Source organism: Polyodon spathula, chromosome 14, assembly GCF_017654505.1.
Source record: "Polyodon spathula isolate WHYD16114869_AA chromosome 14, ASM1765450v1, whole genome shotgun sequence".
Lineage (NCBI taxonomy): Eukaryota > Metazoa > Chordata > Actinopteri > Acipenseriformes > Polyodontidae > Polyodon > Polyodon spathula.
The window spans coordinates 24,554,225-24,575,891 of NC_054547.1; the positions used below are offsets into that span (position 1 = coordinate 24,554,225).

The window sequence follows — 21,667 nt, forward strand, 5'->3', positions numbered from 1 at the left end:
GCATCATCAGCATAGAAGTGATACAAGAAGCCATGGGAGGAGATGAGGGGACCCAGGGAGTGGGTGTAGAGAGAAAACAGGAGGGGTCCCAGGACTGAGCCTTGGGGGATACCTGTCGAAAGAGAGCAAGAGACGGAGGGTGAGCCATGCCAGGACACCTGGTAGGTGTGTTCGGAGAGGTAGGAGGAGAACCAGGTCAGCAAGGGAGGACAGGAGAATAGAGTGGTCAGTTGTGTCAAATTCGAGGAGAATTAAGACAGAGGAGAGGGAGGCAGCAAGAGCAGAGAGTGAAGAGTTTCACTGGAGTGTTCCATGCGAAAGCCAGATTGGAGGGGGTCGAGCACGGAATGTGTTGACAGGAAAGCGGAAAACTGGCAGTGTACCACTCGCTCGAAGGTTGTAGAGTGGAATGGGAGGGGGGAGTCAGGGCAGTTGTTCTGGAGTGGAAATTGGTAGAGGCAGGGAGATGAGGTTAGAGGAGTTAGATTTGTGGCAGGATGGATGAGACAGAGGACAGGAATGAGAGGAGAGGATTACGAGGATATTAAAGACAGTCATGATAAGGAGCAGCAGAGAAAAGGAAGCAGAATCCATTTCCGGGATTCCAGAAAGCAGGAATGTGCCGCAGAAAGAAGCGTCATTGAGGGGGAAGGGCCACCCTCAACTTATGTAGTCATGACTTCACCCAGTGAGGTAACGAAAACCAAGATGCAGAATGTGAGTTCACACGAAAATGAGACAGTTATGACTCATGACCTGGGGCAAATAGAGAGACGTGAGAGTGCCTCCCAGAAGAAACAGGGATGAGTGGAAGGACCTCACAGGATGAGCTTGATAAAGCAGACAGCTGTCCTTCAGGGGAACCCAGTCCAGGCCAGAAGAAGGAGAAGACAGGGTCCCCTCTTGATCAGGTCACCAGGAGAATCTCCAACAGTCGCAGGTCCTTGAAGCCGTATTGGCAAGAGCTCAGTGTGGTCCAAGAGAGTGGCATTCTGCCCCAGCTCAAGAAATAGGAGGTCCTGCTGCAAGAGGTATGGAAGAGCAGACAAGACATAACCCCTTGTGGGTTTTTTTCAGCAAAGAACCCCTACACTTGGTGTGCCAAATCCAATTAAAGCTGGGAAGGGTGGTGAAGTTTTGCCATATATTTAGTTGATTGTAAGACTACCTTATATGGGTTTTGCATAAAACATATCTTCACTGCCAACACCTAAAAATTAATCAATTATCTTTTATTTGTACAATGAGGTGTAGCATGCTTTGTTTGATATAAATGGGAGTTGCTTTGTTTTCTTCTGCTTAGCTTTATTATTCTCCTCCGTGGATATAACCCCTGCTAAGGGGAGATAGTGGAGGCAGTTGTACACACTTCATACAATTCAGCAAATACAGCAAATCCTGTCTAATCAGGCCCCTCTGCTTTCTGTAGAATTTGGCATGATTTTTGGGTCCTGACCAAATCCCTGTTGAAATTAATGTGATCCTCTCTACAGTCCAGAACTTGTCTATTCTGGAATCTGGCAGGATTTGTAAATCTTCTCTGTCTAAAACCAGTTTAAACTAGTATTAAAAAAAATAAAACAAAAGGAAGACATTGAGCAGCACCATTCTGAATAGTGCAGTTAATGTCTAAACTTCCACACAGCAAGCTATCTCTTGGTAGAAAATGTGTGCTTATCAAAAAGTTTACCAACACAAAAAGAGCCATGTGAAAAATCCAAAATCGCAAGGCAACAGTTTCACACATTCTGAAAAGATTCTGAATTAAAGCAATATGGAGTATCCCAGCAGAGTCCTGCACGCACGCACGCACACACGTACAAATAGTTCTGTCATTTTACCTTTTTTAGGTAAAATTTTAGATTTCTATAGTAACTGTAATCCAGCACACTGTCTCATTCACTCCCAATTGATGCTGGATTAGACCAGTTTTACTGTATCTGCAGAACTGCTTACCCAATTATCATGAAACATGGTATTAACATTATATTCTTCAAGCTATTGAGAATATACAGGGGTGTCTGTTCTTACATGTGTCCATCTGCATGTCACACTTACATTCTGCTAGTAACATTATCATCTGAAGTTATTGAGAATATTGGATTCTGGGGATGGAGGGGGTCTATGTCTATATGTCTGTCTGTATGTCACACTTGCATTTCTGTATTAATTTGGAGAATTGTGATTGAATATTGTATTGCTAATTGGCATTCTATCCTATTATGATATACAACCAGGGTGTGTGTTTTTTTTTTTTACAAATGTAGTTGAGACATGATTTTTAAGAAAAAGAGTTTCCATGGCAACTGATCGGTAACCCGCAGTACTGTAGAAGGTTTCCTGGAACCCTCTGCATGTCATGGTCATTAACATTTGCATCACAGCCACGACAGGGATGTATGTTATTGAATACTTGTTTTTAGTAATGTTCTCTTCTAAAGCTGTGTGAGAGAGGTTTCTGTTTTATGTCTGCCTATTCTCTGCCCCAGAGTATGTATGAGATTGAGACCACAGAGCACTTCTACCTCAGCAGCCTCACTGTGGCTGTGGTTCACTTCTTGGACTCCCCAGAACTCAACAGCACCCTTGACCCTTACCACAGGAAATCGCTTTTCTCTGGCATTGGCAAGATCAAGGAAATCAGCAAAAAGTATGACCCACAACAATACATATAAGATCATTAACTTACTTTAAATAGATGTGAACATTTTATACATTTTTTTACAGTAAAAGTAAGCAAAATATGCAGATTATAGGTGTATTAATTTAAGATTACTGAAAAAGAATGGTTCTGGTACTGAGAGTAACTCCTTGTGATATTGTGATCGCTTAACAAAATCTATTTGATTTTAAAATGAATCCAGCAATGAGAAAGAACTCCTAAACACTGCATACATAATGTGTTATGAATGCATTTGATGCAGGCTCTCGAAACCACCCACAAGGAGCATCAGTTCAATTTTCAAGCTTTCTCAGTTGAAGTTCAGGTTTCCAGACCTCTCATGAAAACAATCGCTGGTGTATGTATGTTTTTGAAATCAAGTAGATAGTACACACCCAGAAGCACTGGTTTATCTGGGAATTCTCATCACTTTACATGTGTGGAAGTTATTTTAGTCTCATGGTTTCTGTTTTTACTATTTCTTTATACAATGTGAAACTGAAACCTTCCATTTATTTGTAGTGCAGGTACAGCACAGTAAGGTGAGAACACAATCTTCTAAAACATATTTACAGAACTGGAAACTGACGCCCTCTGTCTATATATAGGGCACCTCTGTTGTTAAGATGACTTTTACACTCTGTGAAATGAATTAGCAATGGACAATTATTATGCATTATAATAATGAGGTTAATAATAAAGTTATACAGGCTGTTTACAAAACACTTGAAGGATGTTTTGGTTGAGCTGCAAGCATGGAATTGCAAGTCCTCCGATGGTCTGTAGAGCAGGAGGTTACCATGTCCTTCTTGTCTGGTAGTCTAGTTCAAGAGGTTAAGATATATCATCTCTTCTCTCTAGCTTCTTGGAGGGCCTGAAGGAGAATATGGAGGGCAACCTCTTCTGTGACATCTGTGATGTCATTCAGTACCATTCCTGGAACCACTTCTCAGCCTACATAGATGCAACACGATGTACCAAGAGCTGACCCTACACAACCTCAGGCAGGAAAAAACATATTCACAGAAAACGTGATTCAATAGCAAAGACTTTTTATTAATAGGACAACTGAGGTGAAACAAAAACAAAAAATAGGATATGTAGTTCCCAATATCTAAAGCATGTAAAACCAACTTTCCAAACCTATGAAAAAGGTTGGGGGACACTGAACATAGATTTCTTCCTCCTGGTCAGCGAGAGACACATTGTATCTCTAACTCTTCTGTAGAAAGGAGAAAGGCCAGTTTGTTAAGATATTGTCCCGGCTGCAAAAGGACCCTAGGTGTAATCGTCTGCCTCTGAAATCCTTCCTGGTCCTGCCCTTACAGAGGATCACACGTCTTAAGATCCTGGTGGAGGTAAGTCTGGACCTGAATCTAACAGAGCATCGATTTGGTTACCCTTTCAGAAGACTGGGCTTGGCCCCTGACAAAAAATACATCTATGCTATCACAGTTCAGATGTCACTGCTGTCATTTTATTTTTTGTCACAATATGTGATACACAGGGCCTCATTTTGGTGGGTTGTATGATGCATGGGCTTTGCATTGTTGTGATTCAGTTAGCTGTCTGTATTCATTTCTATTCATATTCACATGGAGAACTTCCAGCAATTAATCTCATTAAAGGTAGCTCATGAAATTTCAAATTGTGATTCCTCCTTATTCATCATTGTTTTTGTTGTTGTTATTGCAGAAAACCAGATGGAACTGCGTCAGTTTCTCCTTGCGTGTTTTTCACTTGCTTCGAGGAGCTTTAAGCAGAATTGTAGGCTAGCCTATACAGGAACAGGTGGATCTTTAAGGATTCTGTTATTTAAAATGTACCCCTAAGATACACTGCACTTCACATAATTTTGCCCTTAGAAGATTTTTGTCATTCTCAGTGGATGTCTGTTTTTTTTATTTGTGGTAGGAACCTCATTGAATTGGGAATGCATTTGACTATTCATCTCATTGTTAGGGCTGTTCTATTTCATATCATCATACTTTTGCATTCTGAAAAATGCAGAAAAGTGTATAGTGAAATAAGCAAATTATCTGGGAGAAACAGAGAATTATTTACTTCATTTTATCTGAGGAAATTGAAATATACAGTAGTGATAAGGACCTTACTACTTTGATAGTTGGATTCAGTGTGTTTCAATGCCATTTCATCCTCCTCTAGACAAGAGACTCTGTGTCTGGAAGGATATTAGTATGATACTTTGCTGCAATTTATTTCTGCTTTTCTCTTTCAGTTGCCTGTTCATTGACAATATTACTGACTAGTTCTTTTATCCTTTTGGTTTGTTGATTAAGTAGTCTTTAATCTAATAATGTCTGTCTGGTTCTTTCATCCATAAGAAATGCTTTTAAAAACATGAGAACATGAGAAAATGTACGAACAAGAGAAAGCCATTTAACCCATCTGTATCAGTTCCTAGTAGCTGTTAAATAAGTGATTCAGCACCAATAACATGTCTAGGTAGCCCATTCCCTACCCTCACCACTCTATATGAAGAAGTGTCTCCTACATATGCTCTGTGTATTTCCACTTAATTTCCAATTTCCTGGTTTCTGTGACTGAAATTGGAACAAATATAAAGAAGCCGTTATTTTCTTAAATCCAGACCATTTTGAAAAGAACAGAGCAGGGGTCTGAAGGAGAAAAATCTGCAGAGAGAGCACTGAAAGAGATATGAAATGTACAGTAGTGCTGAGGACACTGCGCTGGGGCTGGGGCTGGGGGAGGAGGGGGTGGGTAGGGTTACCTAGGGCTTCAGCTCAGCCTCAGTGAGCAAACACAATACTTTGCCCTACTCTCAAAGCTTTGAATCCTGAGTTATTTAAATAAATGTAGTGTGACATAAATACTACTGTTAAATTATCCAACAACATTTGAATGAATAATACACTTGATTTAATCAAATCAAAATGCTTTGATTAACTTTTCATTTAAAAATGTATTTTCCGTGATGGAGATCTAAAAAATAAATAGTTAGAGCTTCCAATTGAAAAATATATTGGTGCCTAGAGATACCAAAATACAATACACACAACGACAGCACCAGAAGCAGCTACACTGCACCTGGGGAAAGGATTAAGGAATACAAAACAACGTGTGAGTTTTGAAATATCGCAGGCGTGTTTTCTTTGATAAAGTTTTGATTAACTGGGGACAGCTGATAATTTGATAACTTTTCCTTTCTGTGGTTGTTTTTTTCTTTATTAACTGTGCTTGGTGGGTATTTATATCATGGTAGGATGTTAGGGTTTAGTCTATGAATTTGAGATCCTGCATTAGGGGGTCCATCCTGTCTAACAGAGGTGTTGTTGCAAGTTGTTGAAGACTGTAACAGGGAGGTGGGGAATAGACGGAGGAACTGGACCACATTGCAAACAAAACTGAGTTTGAGTGCAAGGTTAGTTTTTATTTGCAGTACAATCACAATGCTATCTATATTAATATATATATATATTATATATATATATATATATATACACACAAACACATATATATATATATATATATATATACACACACACACACACAGCTCTGGAAAAAATTAAGAGACCACTGCAAAATTATCAGTTTCTCTGGTTTTACTATTTATAGGTATGTGTTTGGGTAAAATTAACATTTTTGTTTTATTCTATAAACTACTGACAACATTTCTCCCAAATTCCAAATAAAAATATTGTCATTTAGATAATTTATTTGCAGAAAATGACAACTGGTCAAAATAACAAAAAAGATGCAGCATTGTCAGACCTCGAATAATGCAAAGAAAATAAGTTCATATTCATTTTTAAAAAACACAATACTAATATTTTAACTTAGGAAGAGTTCAGAAATCAATATTTGGTGGAATAACCCTGATTTTCAAGCACAGCTTTCATGCGTCTTGGCATGCTCTCCACCAGTCTTTCACATTGATGTTGGGTGACTTTATGCCACTCCTGGCGCAAATATTCAAGCAGCTCAGCTTTGTTTGATGGTTTGTGACCATCCATCTTCCTCTTGATCACATTCCAGAGGTTTTCAATGGGGTTCAGGTCTGGAGATTGGACTGGCCATGACAGGGTCTTGATCTGGTGGTCCTCCATCCACACCTTGATTGACCTGGCTGTGTGGTATGGAGCATTGTCTTGCTGGAAAAACCATTCTTCAGAGTTGGGGAACATTGTCAGAGCAGAAGGAAGTAAGTTTTCTTCCAGGACAACCTTGTACTTGGCTTGATTCATACGTCCTTCACAAAGACAAATCTGCCTGATTCCAGCTTGCTGAAGCACCCCCAGATCATCACCGATCCTCCACCACATTTCACAGTGGGTGCGAGACACTGTGGCTTGTAGGCCTCTCCAGGTCTCCGTCTAACCATTAGACGACCAGGTGTTGGGCAAAGCTGAAAACTGGACTCATCAGAGAAGATGACCTTACTCCAGTCCTCTATGGTTCAATCCTTATGGTCTTTTGCAAACCTCAGCCTGGCTCTTCTTTGCTTCTCATTCTTCTCACTCTTCTTTTTTCTAGCTTTGCACAACTTCAGCCCCGCCTGTTGTCCCCAATGTGTGCTGCTTGATCTTGTTCTTATGAACTGCTGTCTTTGAAATTGTAAGGATGGAAGCAACCCGACGCTCACTGTATCCCTCTGCTAGTAAAGCCAGAATTGAACCCTTCTTTTCCTCACTCAAAACTTTCCTTTTCAACTCTTTGGGCATGGTCAATAGCTATTTTTTGATACCAATTACTTTTGATGTACTACTAGCACTGTTTTGTCATCCAGCTGGTCCTATTGCAAGAGGATAGTAATGATCACAGGAGTGGTTTTTATACTTTTCCTCATTAAATAAGATTTGGTTCAGGTGATCCCCTAATCAGTACCTCATTCAGTAGAATGAGGTGTGCCTGTGTTGGAATTCAATAGACACTGGAATGGAATGGCTGCCATACATGTAGAGATGCTGATTTAAGAAAAATTTGCAGTGCTCTCTTAATTTTTCCAGAGTCGTGTGTGTGTGTGTGTGTGTATATATATATATATATATATATATATATATATATATATATATATATATATATATATATACACACACACACACACAGTATTGTGCAAAAGTTTTAGGCAGGTGTGAAAAAATGCTGTAAAGTAAGAATGCTTTCAAAAATAGACATGTTAATAGTTTATATTTATCAATTAACTAAATGCAAAGTGAGTGAACAGAAGAAAAATCTAAATCAAATCAATATTTGGTGTGACCACCCTTTGCCTTCAAAACAGCATCAATTCTTCTAGGTACACTTGCACAGTTTTTGAAGGAACTCGGCAGGTAGGTTGGCCCAAACATCTTGGAGAACTAACCACAGTTCTTCTGTGGATTTAGGCAGCCTCAGTTGCTTCTCTCTCTTCATGTAATCCCAGACAGACTCGATGATTTTGAGATCAGGGCTCTGTGGGGGGCCCTACCATCACTTCCAGGACTCCTTGTTCTTCTGTACACTGAAGATAGTTCTTAATGACTTTCACTGTATGCTTGGGGTCATTGTCATGCTGCAGAATAAATTTGGGGCCAATCAGATGCCTCCCTGATGGTATTACATGACGGATAAGTATAATTTTTGACAGTAAACTGTCTTCGGCAACCTCACCTTGTTAGCTGAGTTTGGCTGTTCTTCACTCAGTTTTATTCCTCCTACACAGCTGTTTCTGTTTCAGTTAATGATTGTGTTTCAACCTACATATTGAATTGATGATCATTAGCACCTGTTTGGTATAATTGTTTAATCATACACCTGACTATATGCCTACAAAATCCCTGACTTTGTGCAAGTGTACCTAGAAGGTTGATGCAGTTTTGAAGGCAAAGCGTGGTCACACCTATTATGGATTTGATTTAGATTTTTCTTCTGTTCACTCACTTTACATTTAGTTAATTGATAAATATAATCTATTTACATGTCTATTTTTGAAAGCATTCTTACTTTACATCATTTTTTCACACCTGCCTAAAACTTTTGCACAGCACTGTGTATGTGTGTGTGTGTATATATATATATATATATATATATATATATATATATATATATATAGACACGCACACACTTAGGAGGATAGACAGTCCCCATTGAGGGGCCAGACCCACAGCTGGAGTCTGCCCAGTTCTGGGTGCCAGAGGGTGTCTTTCACCTGGCTGAGGAGATCCATGCGCAGCAGATCTCCCAGGGCTGGTCTCGCAGCAGCTGGCACAGGTTCGAAAACCAGATTCTCCTCGGCCGTCTGGTGGCTACCAGGAGAACTGTCGCCTCGTCTTTCCTGACCTTCTCGAGCAAGGCAGGGAGCAGCGGTGTAGGAGAAAAAGCGTACTAAAGCACTTTAGGCCATTCGTGCGCTAGGGCGTTAACGCCTAGTGGACTACCACACCTGCGGAGGGAAAACCACAGGGAGCAATGGGTCATCTCTGCCATGGCAAAGAGATCAAGCTGGCCTTCCCCGATGCATTCCCAAATGCGCTGCACCACCTGAGGGTGCATTTGCCATTTTGACGGGTGAGAACCTTCCCTGGAAAGGAGGTCCGCTGCCCAGGTCACCACTCCTGGGAGATGTACAGCCGGAGGGACAGGAAGAGTCCCTGTGCCCAGATCAGTAGCCAAAAGGCTATGTGGTGTAACCCCACGGATTACCTACCTGGTGGTTCACGTACGCTACTACTGACGCGTTGACTGTGTGGACAAGGACATGTTGGCTGAGGAACACAGGTAGGAAATGTTGCAGCGCAAGGTGAACCGCTTTCAGCTCCCATCGTGTTTATGTGTAGAGAAGTCCAACGACCTGACTAGGATCCGTTGACTCCTCTGTCTGCCCAGACCACCCCCCAACCAGAGTTGCATATGTCTGTCGTCACCACTTGATGACTAAAGATTATTCCCATCCTTACACCTTCGCTCAGGTGAGGGGCTTGCCTCCACCAGTGTAACGCTTTCCAACGTGTCTGTCACGCTTGGGGTGTAGCCGAATGGATTGAGCCACGCTTGAAGCAGGTGCATGTGAAGTAACCCCAGTTGGATGGATGATGAAGCTGCGCTCATCAGACCCAGTAATTTTTGGCACAACACCAATTGTACTGTGGACCCTTGTTGTTACAGGGCCAGACAGTTGTGAATGGCAGCTACTCTGTCGTCCGACAGGTAGGCTCGCATCATGAGGGAATCCAGCTGGAGAGCCAAGTAGACTGTACTCTGCACTGGAATTAATTGGTTTTTCGCATTGTTAAGGGTGAGACCCAGCCTCGACAGATGCTCTGTCACAATTGTTGTGTGGGCCATTGCTTTCTGCTGGGACTGGAAACAAATTATCCAGTCATCCAGGTAGTTTATCACCCTGATCCCTTGCAGCTGCGAGGGAGGTAGGATGGCGTCCATGCACTTTGAAAATGTGCGGGGGGCTAAGGGGAGGCCAAATGGCAGCACTGAAAACTCAAAGACACTTCCCTCGAGTATCTCGAGTAGAACCCCTCTCTTTTAGAGGTGTGTTCTAGAGGATGGATGGCTTGTTTTTGAAATAATGCTTATACTTCTTGTTTAGGGGCCAAGACCTGAAGAGGGTCATTCACGGATGTGACCGTGATCCCTCGAAAAGGAGGAGGTCCCAACTGGAATTGCAGTGCGTAACTGGTGTGTACGGTGGCGAGCACCCTGGAGTCTGAGGTGCTATTACGCCAGTATTGAAGATAGTGTTGTGCGATTGGGTGGGTCTGAGGCCGCAAGCCTTCAGGGCCCCTGCTGGGGCTGCTGAGGCTGGGGCGGAGGCTGTCTGGGGCGGTTCCGCTGGAACTGTCTCACAGGGTGCTGGGGACCTATGTCCGGTGATTCCCTGTCCTTGCTGATGGCTCCTTGCCGCGGAGGCCTGGAGGCGGTGCCTTGGGTCGCCCTGTGTAGCTGTAGGGATTGGAATCATCTGGGTTACTGCCAGACATCATCACCTCCCCCTTCCCCATGCCAGGGCATGGGAGGGGAGCATTTTAGCCACCTGTCGGTACGCCTCCCGTTCTCTATGAGAGCCTTGCAGGATCTCCTCTACTGCTGGTCCAAAAGTATGGCCAGGAGAGATACAGTGACTCTCAAAAGTATTCACCTCCCTTTGACTTTTGCACATTTTATTGTGTTACAACATGGAATCAAAATGCATTTAATTCGTAGTTTTTGCCACTGATCAACACAAAAAAAGTCCATAATGTCAAAGTGAAAAATAAAATCTACAAAGTGTTCTAAATTAATTTGAAATACAAAACAGAAAATAATTGATTGCATAAGTATTCACCCCCTTGAGTCAATATTTGGTAGAGGCACCTTTGGCAGCAATTACAGCCATGAGTCTATTTGGATAAGTCTCTACCAGCTTTGCACATCTGTTGGATGGGGACCTTTGGGAATTTTCAACTCTTTCCACATATTCTCAATTGGATTGAGGTCCGGGCTTTGACTGGGCCACTCCAGGACATTGACCTTTTTGTTTTTAAGCCACTCCAGTGTGGCTTTAGCTGTATGTTTGGGGTCATTGTCCTGCTGGAAGATGAATCTTCTCCCAAGTCCCAGGTCTCTTGCAGACTTAAGTAGGTTTTCCTCCAGGATTTCTCTGGACTTTGCTGCATCCATTTTGCCCTTTATATTCACAAGCTTTTCAGGCCCTGACGCAGAGAAGCATCCCCATAGCATGATGCTTGCAGAATGTCACTGGTGCAAACCCTGCTTTTCTCCCCAAGGTGGTTACATTCTTCCACATTAATCAGTCTGTGGAACTGGAATCCTTTCATCTACCACCATTTACTTTGGAGGAGGATAAGAAGTTGAATTAGTGTCAACCAAAGATGAGATGACAGCAGAAATCAGCATAAGGGCTCACTGTTTTAAATCCTCAAAGAAGTATGAGAAGCAACACAGTTTAGGCTAATACTTGGGTGTAAAGTTCAGGGTTCCAGTTCTTGTAGCTTGCAAAACTGTTTTGTATATAAGAATAACAATGAATACAAAATTGTACTGTTTCATGACATTATCATTAAAAAAAAATCTACTGTCAGCATTTGTAAATTTGCATGCTACGATTTTAAATAGCTATTCTTTTTTATCATACATATTAGTATCTAATAAAAAAAGACAATTAGATGGGTGTTAAGGTTCAAATTGCAACTGAGTTTAATAAATAATAATAATAATAATAAAATAATAATAATAATAATAATAATGAAGTAACGTAATAATGTAAATTAAGTAAATATTAAAGAATCTTAAATATAGTTTTCTTTTTGATCATTCAGGAACAGTGAATTAAATTGGGCAGACAATGAACTGCAAAAAATAACCTATTTTTAAGGAAATGGTGTTTCAGTGGGGTATGTTTTCTTTTTTTCTTAGTCGCTGTCAAAGTCGAAGATTATTTGTCCGGCTCACTTGTTTGGTGCTCCCGTTGGTGGAGGATGATTGTAAATTTTCACAGACAGATCTGTTAAGTGACTAAAAACCACAAATTGTGGGTGTTGTCACGTGATTGAAAATGAGACAAACGAGTGCTTGAAAGTGGTCTCCGGGTGCACAGGAGTTAAATATGGGTTAAAGGTCAAGCATAATCTTCTAGACAAATATGCCATTTTAAACGTCACTACTGTGGTATTATTGTTTTTTTTCGAATGGCTCAGGGTGCAAATGTAGCCTTCATTCATGTATTAGTAATTACAAGTACTGTTGCTTTGGAGTCAAGGTGGTAGAAAGCAGTAATAGAATTGTATATAAACGGGATATGCAAACATTGGCCAAGTTAAGGTGGTAGAAAGCACCTATTATGGGTAATCAGGATATGCAATTATGGGTAATCAGGATATGCAAATATAAGATGTATACATTTAATTCGCTGCAATGCGATAGATCGCTGCTATCTAAATCTAGCTATCTATCTAGCTATATTATGTATAATAATATATATATATAATATATAGCTAATATATATATACGATATATATATATCCCATCGTGCAATTAGCTGTAAAGCATTTTCCCCGACGAATGTGTGCTGAAAGTAACGAACGAAAGAAGGCCATTTACCCCAGGTCGTCAGGTTCCTTGTTTCTTGTACCTTGATTTAGCATCAACAACCTACCTTGGTAATCCATTCCACACGCTCGCCACTATCTATGGTTGTAAATGCATGCTATCAGATTAGATATCACAATAAAACAGTTCATTTACATAATTACATATAAATAGGGGGCTACGTTCCACGTTTAAGGTCAGCTACACCAATCCAAACAAACGCACTTTAGTCTGCAGTCATCATAAATCTAACAAATCAACATTTCAGAGACACCCAACATCTAACCAATCGGAGATGTTTGATGGGGATATTTGATCTCGCAGTTACAACCAACGAAAATCGTGTACAGGTAAAGTTCAGGCCAAACTGATTCTGTTATTTGACCAATGAGAGATGGGGAGGGTGTTAGTTCCGGCCAATGAGAATGTGAAGTGGCTCAGAGTAGGTTTGCTGTGGCCGTCTGAGTATCTTCGCGGAGGAGTTCCAGGCAAAAGCAACAGAAATTCAGGTAGAAATAATTCGAATTTATTTTGAAACGGTATACAGTGCCTTCCTCGAGGAAAGTTTATATTCTTCGTTCATGGTGCTTACTGAGTTTTCTGAAGGTTTGAAAGAGGTTTGCAAAAAATCCCCAACTTTGGGGGAAAAAAAAAAAAAAACAGAAATCAACGGTTTTGTTACAATTCAGTAAGTTTTAATTCGTATTTGCCTTTGGAAGGTTACTTTTTATGTTAATTAACATTGCATATTTTTGCTGAATTTGACAGTACTTTTTGTTTTGTTTTTAAGGTAAGACCGTGTTTTATGGTTCCGTCTAAGCGTTGTCCATCACGGGGGAAAAAAGTGTTATGAAAACCAACTTTTTGTTTTGTTTTTGCCTTGTTAATTATTGTTTTTGATAAGTATATATTGTGTTTTATCATATGTTATCGAAGTTTGAGGTCGACAATAATAAAACGTCAATGACGGGAATAATTTATAAAGTGTATATAATCGTCGCCAGTTGGATTGAAACACTTTTGTACTTTGTTCTAAGTCAAGAGGTACAGTTATATGTTGATCTAAGTTAGTCAGATATGCTTTGCTTTTAACTTTTACTATCATAAGGCTTTAGCTTATTGTTAAACTACAAGAGACAAAATAAACATTTATTTTTTTGTTTGTATGTTTGTTTTTTTTTGGGGGGGGGGGGGTGGATTTAGGTTCGATACATCATAGGTGATTTTGGTATATTTTATGTTATGCACGTCAAATTACAAAGAATCAAGTAAAATGCCTAACAGAACTTTAATTTCTAGCAAACTTGATCTAGAAAAATAAAAACAAAAACAAAAAACCTTCTATAACACTAGAATTAGATTTGTCGATTGAGTAATAAAGACTGTAGATGTATAGTGAATTTACAGCATGCAGAATGTGCCCATGTTCAGAAGAAACCCTAGGTCTGCCTGTGCTTACTTAATCGTGCCAAGTTACAGGTTTATTATTTTGAGAACTCGGGCACTAGTACCAAGGGTTGTCCAGAACTGCTAGCCCTGTATTTTAGGAATCAAGAAATGCTATGAAAAACGGCCAGCTGATAACTTTAATAAACTGTATAATGCATGAAGGAGGAAGTTGAACATTAATTACAAATTATTTCCTGTTGGTTTGATTAAAAAAAAAGTTATATTTTTGCAGCATTACTGTCATAGGATTTATTTGTTTGTTTGTGCGCAGTTGGTTATTTTTTTTTTCATACTAGTAAGATTTACATTTGGCCTTGTCAAACTTTGTTCTGGCGAAAGAGCCACAAGGGCAGGCATGAGGCATGTGAAAAAGTTTCAGTTGATACTGCTTGTCATTCTGGCTCTTTTGGATCAATAGAAAATAATTGAATGTGCAAATATTTATCAAGGTAGTATTTGATAGCTATGTAGGCACTGATGATCATGTCTCTTCTTGCTTGGCAGGGTTTCTGTTACCCTTGGGTGAGTTATGGGTGAGATTGAGGGCTCCTACCGTCCCCTGCAGACCCCAGGAACACGACTTTGGGTCAGTGCCAATGTGGCGGTCAGTACCCTGGAGCCTGGCCAAAGTCTGTCCACAACTTTGGCCGACTCTGCTAGGAACCCAAACTCCGGGAATGGGCTACAGATCAGAGTGGAGGCACTGGATGAAACTCAGGAGGTCTATGAGATGGAGGTGAGTGCTTGTTGCTTTTGTTTGCAAGATTTCTCACATTCATTCAGATGAGTCTGAGATTAGGAGTAATATTGATAGAAAGAATAACTTGTTAGCTGGGTGGGGGGAGTGTTTGGTAAAATATCTAGGCCTATCTCTGCTGTTGTAACTGCCTTGTTCGTATCCCAAGGGTTGTGTAATCGGAGATATATATATTTGCCCTCAAAAATCATATCATACTAGGCCTTATCCTGCTGATAGAACGAAAAAACCCACACACACACAAATAGAATATAACTGCACTAGGGTTTCCCCACATTATGAGTTGATATATATATATATTTCAGGGTGATATATATATATATATATATATATATATAATATATATATATTATATATATATAATATATATATATATATAATATATATAAATTATAAAGATAATTTACCTCAGTCACAGGAGTCCCTAATTTATAAAACTGGAGACTGAAAATGCTTGTCCTTATAAATCTGCTTGACCTCTCACTGTCCTGCAAAACACACACACACACAAATAGAATATCACCGTTAGGATTTTGCTTTTATTAAAAAATGAACACAACCAATTAGTGATTAATAATAAGTTTTGTTTCAGGAAATCAAATAAAGAAAACTTAATTCAGCCCTAACAAAACTGAGCCCATCTAACTTTTGTGCATGACAAAACAAAAATAATTTAACTAAAAAGATTCAACTACGTCAGTCTTAGGTAGGAGATCACTAAATTACACTTCTGGAGATTTCTAAAGAAATGAATTTGAGTACATTTTAAAACTTATAGCTTTTTAAAAAATAAATTGCTAAACAGTTACATAAAATATTTTAAAGGTTTTTGTGATTTTTATTTATTTTTTTAATTTGGAATTGCCGATTGTCTTTAACCCCATTTTCTCCCCAATTTAAATGGCCAATTTTTAAGCCTGGCTCACTGCTGCAACCCCTGCGCTGACTCGGGAGAAATGAAGATGAACACATGCGTCCTCTGCAATGTGTGTCATCAGCCATCCGCTTCTCACTCTGCAGGCCTGCCATGCAGCTACCTTAGAGCTACAGCGTCGAAGGACCGCGCAGCTCTGGGCCGCTTGCAGACAGACCCGGCTGGTCGACGGGGGTTGCTGGTACGTGGTGAGCCAAGGACACCCTGGCCGACCTAAGCCCTCCCCACCCCAGCTCAGCTAATTGTGTGCCTTTACTGGATGTGCCACTTAGCTATAAGTTTTTGTAAATATTATGTTAAGTATTCTTCCAAGAGCTGTCTGTCAAACTTTACTGGACTCCTACTGCAGACCAAGGCAATTTGTAGTTTAAAAGTTTGTGTATTTGTGTGCTCTGTGTATATTTTTGCTTTGAGGTTTTAGTTAAACATTTTTTAGTTTTTTTTATTTGTATTATGTACTTGTCTGACGGGCAAAAGTATAACAGTAAAACTTGTTGTCCATCACATTTAAAACTAAAGTGGCTTAATTCCTGTTGCTCATTCTTATGGAGTTGGTTCTCAAGTGAAACTTTAAACATGTAAATTATCCAGTTCATTATTAAATGTAGTGTTTCCTGTATTCTGAGCTGATGCACACATTTAGAGTATTAAGACCCTTTTATGCTTAACTTTTGCCTGAGAGAGAATTGTTGACTTGTACTGGCTACAGAAGAAACAGTCCTATAGTTCAAAAGCTAGCAACATTCTGAAAACAAAATTTCAAACCTATTTATTCAGTTTCTGTCATGTGAATAGAAATTAAGGATGGCACCTGATTTCTTTACTGCAGTGCTTGCAGTTTTCAGTGACGAACAAGAGGAGAAGTAGAACTAAGACAAAGTCTACTTTTCAGCCTCTACCTGACTTTATTTTGACTTTAACCAGTGTCATATTTATCAGTTGTCTGTGGACATGGTCCTGGATTTCAGTTTTTTCTGTTCAAAATATTGAAATAGTTTATTTAAAACTATTCTGATATTTTCACCCATTATCATGTACCAACATGATCATAGCGTCTTTTACAATGGACAGATTTTTTTGATAATGATTAGGAACCATGTTTGTCTGTACCTTACTGTGTGTCTGTGTAAACTTCTGTCTAAATCTTACGCTCTACTAAAAAGAGGTTTGCCTATTTGATAACTTTCATAACCTATATTTGTTTCACATTGAGTCATAAGAATGACTTGACTGTAAATTGACCTTGTACTCTGTGACCTTAGTAAGGAGCTTGAAGGTTTATGTCACTTGATTCACCTGTGTGACATTAACCTTCAGAATTACTCAAGGTACGTGGCTTAAAGGACAAAAGGTAATCATTATTTGTTTACACTGTGGTTGAGGGGAAAAAAAAAAGTGGAGTTCTGTTGTAACAGTGTGACCTTTGACTTGATATAGGCACGTGATTGAGCTTTCTTTTATCCTTGGGATTTAGCATTGTGCTCAGTCCATCGGGGCTGTTGATGTGATCAATGCAGGTCCCGGGGCAAAAATTGGTCCCGCTGTCTTTTTAATTTTTAGGTTTTTTTTAAGCTTTTAACACATTTGTGACGATTGGCGAGGTTCGTTTTTATTTTATTTAAATTATTGATTGAACGGGGGGGGTGGGGGGGGGGGGGGGGTAGGGGTGGGGGGGGGGGGGGGGGGGGGGGGGGGGGCGAAAAAACATGAGGCACGATTTTATTAAGGCGGTTGTTTTTGTATTACATGCTCCGTTGGCGCTTGCAGACGGCTGTCTTGGCAAGTTACTAGTTCAGTTATCCACAAACAAGTGCTGTGAATTACAGATATGGTGCAGTGCTACAGTCCACATTGCAGAAAATGGCGAACATAATGGAATGGAAGGAAGTGCTGGCAAAAACATTAAGTTTATATTTATTAATTTATTTAAGTTGTGCACGGTCCCTTAAGTTTTATTAAACCTACATGACATAAGCAATTGGTGTTTGTTTTTATTAGCACTATATATATATATATATATATATATATATATATATATATATATATATATATATATATATATTATATATTATATATCTAGTCCATGGTAACATAAAATGAAGCAGAAAATGTCAACTTTGTGCTTAAAATAAACATTTACAATATTAAATGTTTAGTATTGCAAATAGGCCCAAACAAGTGTATGATTAGCTCAAGTAATTATGAAAGTCTACATAGTTCTTTTTTGACCTTTTAACAGTTAAAAGGGCGGGACTTTCTGATGTAAACAAGTTGCATTTGAGATTCAAAAGAAAAGACATTTAACTCAGCCCTTGTGCGCAGGTAAGAAAAAATAGTTTACTTTAAATTATATAGCTCTGGAGAAAATTGAGACCACTGCAAAATTATCAGTTTCTCTGGTTTTACTATTTATAGGTATGTGTTTGGGTAAAATGAACATTTTTGTTGTATTCTATAAACTACTGACAACATTTCTCCCAAATTCCAAATAAAAATACTGTCATTTAGAGCATTTATTTGCAGAAAATGACAACTGGTCAAAATAACAAAGATGCAGTGTTGTCAGACCTCGAATAACACCGTGTAACAATTTTTTTTTTTTTTTTTGTTCCTGGGTAGTAAGTGTTATTTCCTAATTGCTTATGCCTCAAAAGTATAGAAAATGGCTATTATTCCGCACAAACTTTGCTTTTGTGACCAGGACAGTGATATTTTCAAAATATTCCAATGGGAAAATGTGTGTCTTTTTGTTCACATAGTCAGAAAAAAACAACATATGAATCCAAATTAACATGTATTTATACTAAAGTAATACAAAAATGACTACAAAAGATTTAGAAGTGAGTAGTTTTGAGATATGATTATACTGTATACAGTATACTGTATTTACAGTATACTGTATATAATCTTTTGTAGTCATTTTTGTAATACTTTAGTATAAATACATGTTAATTTGGATTCATATGTTGTTTTTTTCTGACTTTATGTGAACAAAAAGACACACATTTTCCCATTGAAAATAGTGATATTTTGAAATATCACTGTCCTGGTCACAAAAGCAAAGTTTGTGCGGAATAATATCCGTTTTCTATACTTTTGAGGCATAAGCAATTAGGAAATAACACTTACTACCCAGGAACAAAAATTGTGTTACATAGTGTAATGCAAAGAAAATAAGTTCAGATTCATTTTTAAACAACACAATACTAATGTTTTTACTTAGGAAGAGTTCAGAAATCAATATTTGGTGGAATAACCCTGATTTTCAATCACAGCTTTCATGTGTCTTGGCATGCTCTCCACCAGTCTTTCACATTGATGTTGGGTGACTTTATGCCACTCCTGGCGCGAAAATTCAAGCAGCTCGGCTTTGTTTGATGGCTTGTGACCATCCATCTTCTACTTGATCACATTCCAGAGGTTTTCAATGGAGTTCAGGTCTGGAGATTGGACTGGCCATGACAGGGTCTTGATCTGGTGGTCCTCCATCCACACATTGATTGACCTGGCTGTGTGGCATGGAGCATTGTCCTGCTGTTAAAACCATTCCTCAGAATTGGGGAACATTGTCAGAGCAGAAGGAAGTAAGTTTTCTTCCAGGACAACCTTGTACTTGGCTTGATTCATACGTCCTTCACAAAGACAAATCTGCCTGATTCCAGCCTTGCTGAAGCACCCCCAGATCATCACCGATCCTCCACCACATTTCACAGTGGGTGCGAGACACTGTGGGTGCGAGACACGTGTTGGGCAAAGCTGAAAATTGGACTCATCTTGGGGTGCTTCAGCAAGGCTGGAATCGGGCAGATTTGTCTTTGTGAAGGGCGCATGAATCAAGCCAAGTACAAGGTTGTCCTGGAAGAAAACTTGCTTCCTTCTGCTGTGACAATGTTCCCCAATTCTGAGGAATGGTTTTAACAGCAGGACAATGCTCCATGCCACACAGCCAGGTCAATCAAGGTGTGGATGGAGGACCACCAGATCAAGACCCTGTCATGGCCAGCCCAATCTCCAGACCTGAACCCCATTGAAAACCTCTGGAATGTGATGAAGAGGAAGATGGATGGTCACAAGTCATCAAACAAAGCCGAGCTGCTTGAATTTTCGTGCCAGGAGTGGCATAAAGTCACCCAACATCAATGTGAAAGACTGGTGGAGAGCATGTCAAGACGCATGAAAGCTGTGCTTGAAAATCAGGGTTATTCCACCAAATTGATTTTTGAACTCTTCCTAAGTTAAAACATTAGTACTGTGTTGTTTAAAAATGAATCTGAACTTATTTTCTTTGCATTATTCGAGGTCTGACAACACTGCATCTTTTTTGTTATTTTGACCAGTTGTCATTTTCTGCAAATAAATGCTCTAAATGACAATATTTTTATTTGGAATTTGGGAGAAATGTTGTCAGTAGTTTATAGAATAAAAGAAAAATGTTCATTTTACCCAAACAAATACCTATAAATAGTAAAACCAGAGAAACTGATAATTTTGCAGTGGTCTCATTTTTTTCCAGAGCTTTTTTCCAGATATAGTGTGTGTGTGTGTGTGTGTATATATATATGTATATATGTATATATGTATATATATATATATATATATATATATATATATATATATCAATATATATCTTATCTGTATATATGTCTGTCTGTCTGTCCGTCCTCTGGATACTTTCATCAAGTTTCACAGATTCTGTTTTATCATCCTGATGCATAATTGCTTGGCAGCTGCTGTTTTGTTCACCAGTAGTTAAATTAATGTTATTTGGTATACATTTTAATTTCAGGTGTAATCTGAACCTTAACTTCAATTTGTGCTCCTGAGCAAAAAATCTAACACGTTAGTGGACCTGCCACTTTTCCGCTGTTTTTACTTTTACTCACTTTCATCTCTGATGCTGTTAATGCAGAGGTGGGTTTAGTTTTAAATACAGGTCCCTGCTTGTTTAATGGTGAGAAAAGGCAGAAACAGCATGAGAAATATGGAGGAAGCTGTGTGCTCTGTAGGAAGAGCTGCCATGATACTGTTTTCCCAACTCGTCTACATTGTAGTATGGTTTTGCCTGGCTTTAACCTGTCAGCTTTAAGAGGTTAAGTAAAAAATGGTTTGGAAGCTTCTTTAAAGAAATGATCTGTCTTTGTATGTCTGAGGATTGAGCTGAGGTATTGTCAAGGGGAGGGGAGGACTTAAAATCTTTTGTCTGAAGACAAGGTTAGTGGTGGGGACTGGAAAGCACTAGTGGTTACAGGGATTAAAATTCAGATTGTAGGCCCTATATTCCTCAGTGTATCATGCACTTGAATAATGTGTCTTGTTCATTTGCAGTTGAGTAATTTCAAATGCACCGAGCCTCTGTTAAGAACAAAACTCTTTCGACACAGTGGGTGCAAGAAAGAAAACTGTAGACAACAAAAAAGCCTACGACAACCCCATGAACTGCTACTAGAATAGAAACACAAAAGCATAGTTTCATATACAAATTGAAAGCCCTACCCTACATTAAAATATTATGGAAACTAAATGCAGAGTTTAATTATGGATCAGTGTTATGCTTCCAAAATTGAATCTTTTGGCAGGGTTATCCTAACGAAGTATTTCCTGTAAGCAACAAGGCCTTTTGGGCACCAATTTGATAGTTGGAAGTATAAAGTTAGGCTCAATAAAATCATATTCTGTGCATAAAATAGCTATGGAGTGTGTGTGACAAAGCGAAATCAATCCCCCACCCCCAGATTTGTTAAAAATCCCACCGACCTAACCCTTTTAAATCGTTTTACTCTGGCACTGTAAATGCCGCTACACA

At 39.2% G+C, this 21,667-nt stretch overlaps 1 protein-coding gene across 4 annotated transcripts in view; it reads left to right on the forward strand.

Moving 5' to 3' along the window:
- The first annotated feature begins 13,145 nt into the window (after positions 1-13,145).
- Positions 13,146-21,667, forward strand: part of LOC121326969 (FERM, ARHGEF and pleckstrin domain-containing protein 2-like) — an 81,008-nt gene continuing 72,486 nt past the window's right edge. For 2 of the 4 annotated variants that reach the window (XM_041270648.1, XM_041270650.1), the window contains exons 1-2: positions 13,258-13,412; positions 14,678-14,909. In XM_041270648.1, the coding sequence (XP_041126582.1) occupies positions 14,703-14,909 (207 nt within the window). In that variant the 5' untranslated portion in view covers positions 13,258-13,412; positions 14,678-14,702. Of the gene's footprint in view, positions 13,234-13,257; positions 13,413-14,677; positions 14,910-21,667 lie in introns of those variants that run through there. The other 2 variants (XM_041270649.1, XR_005951520.1) reach the window with 2 other exon arrangements.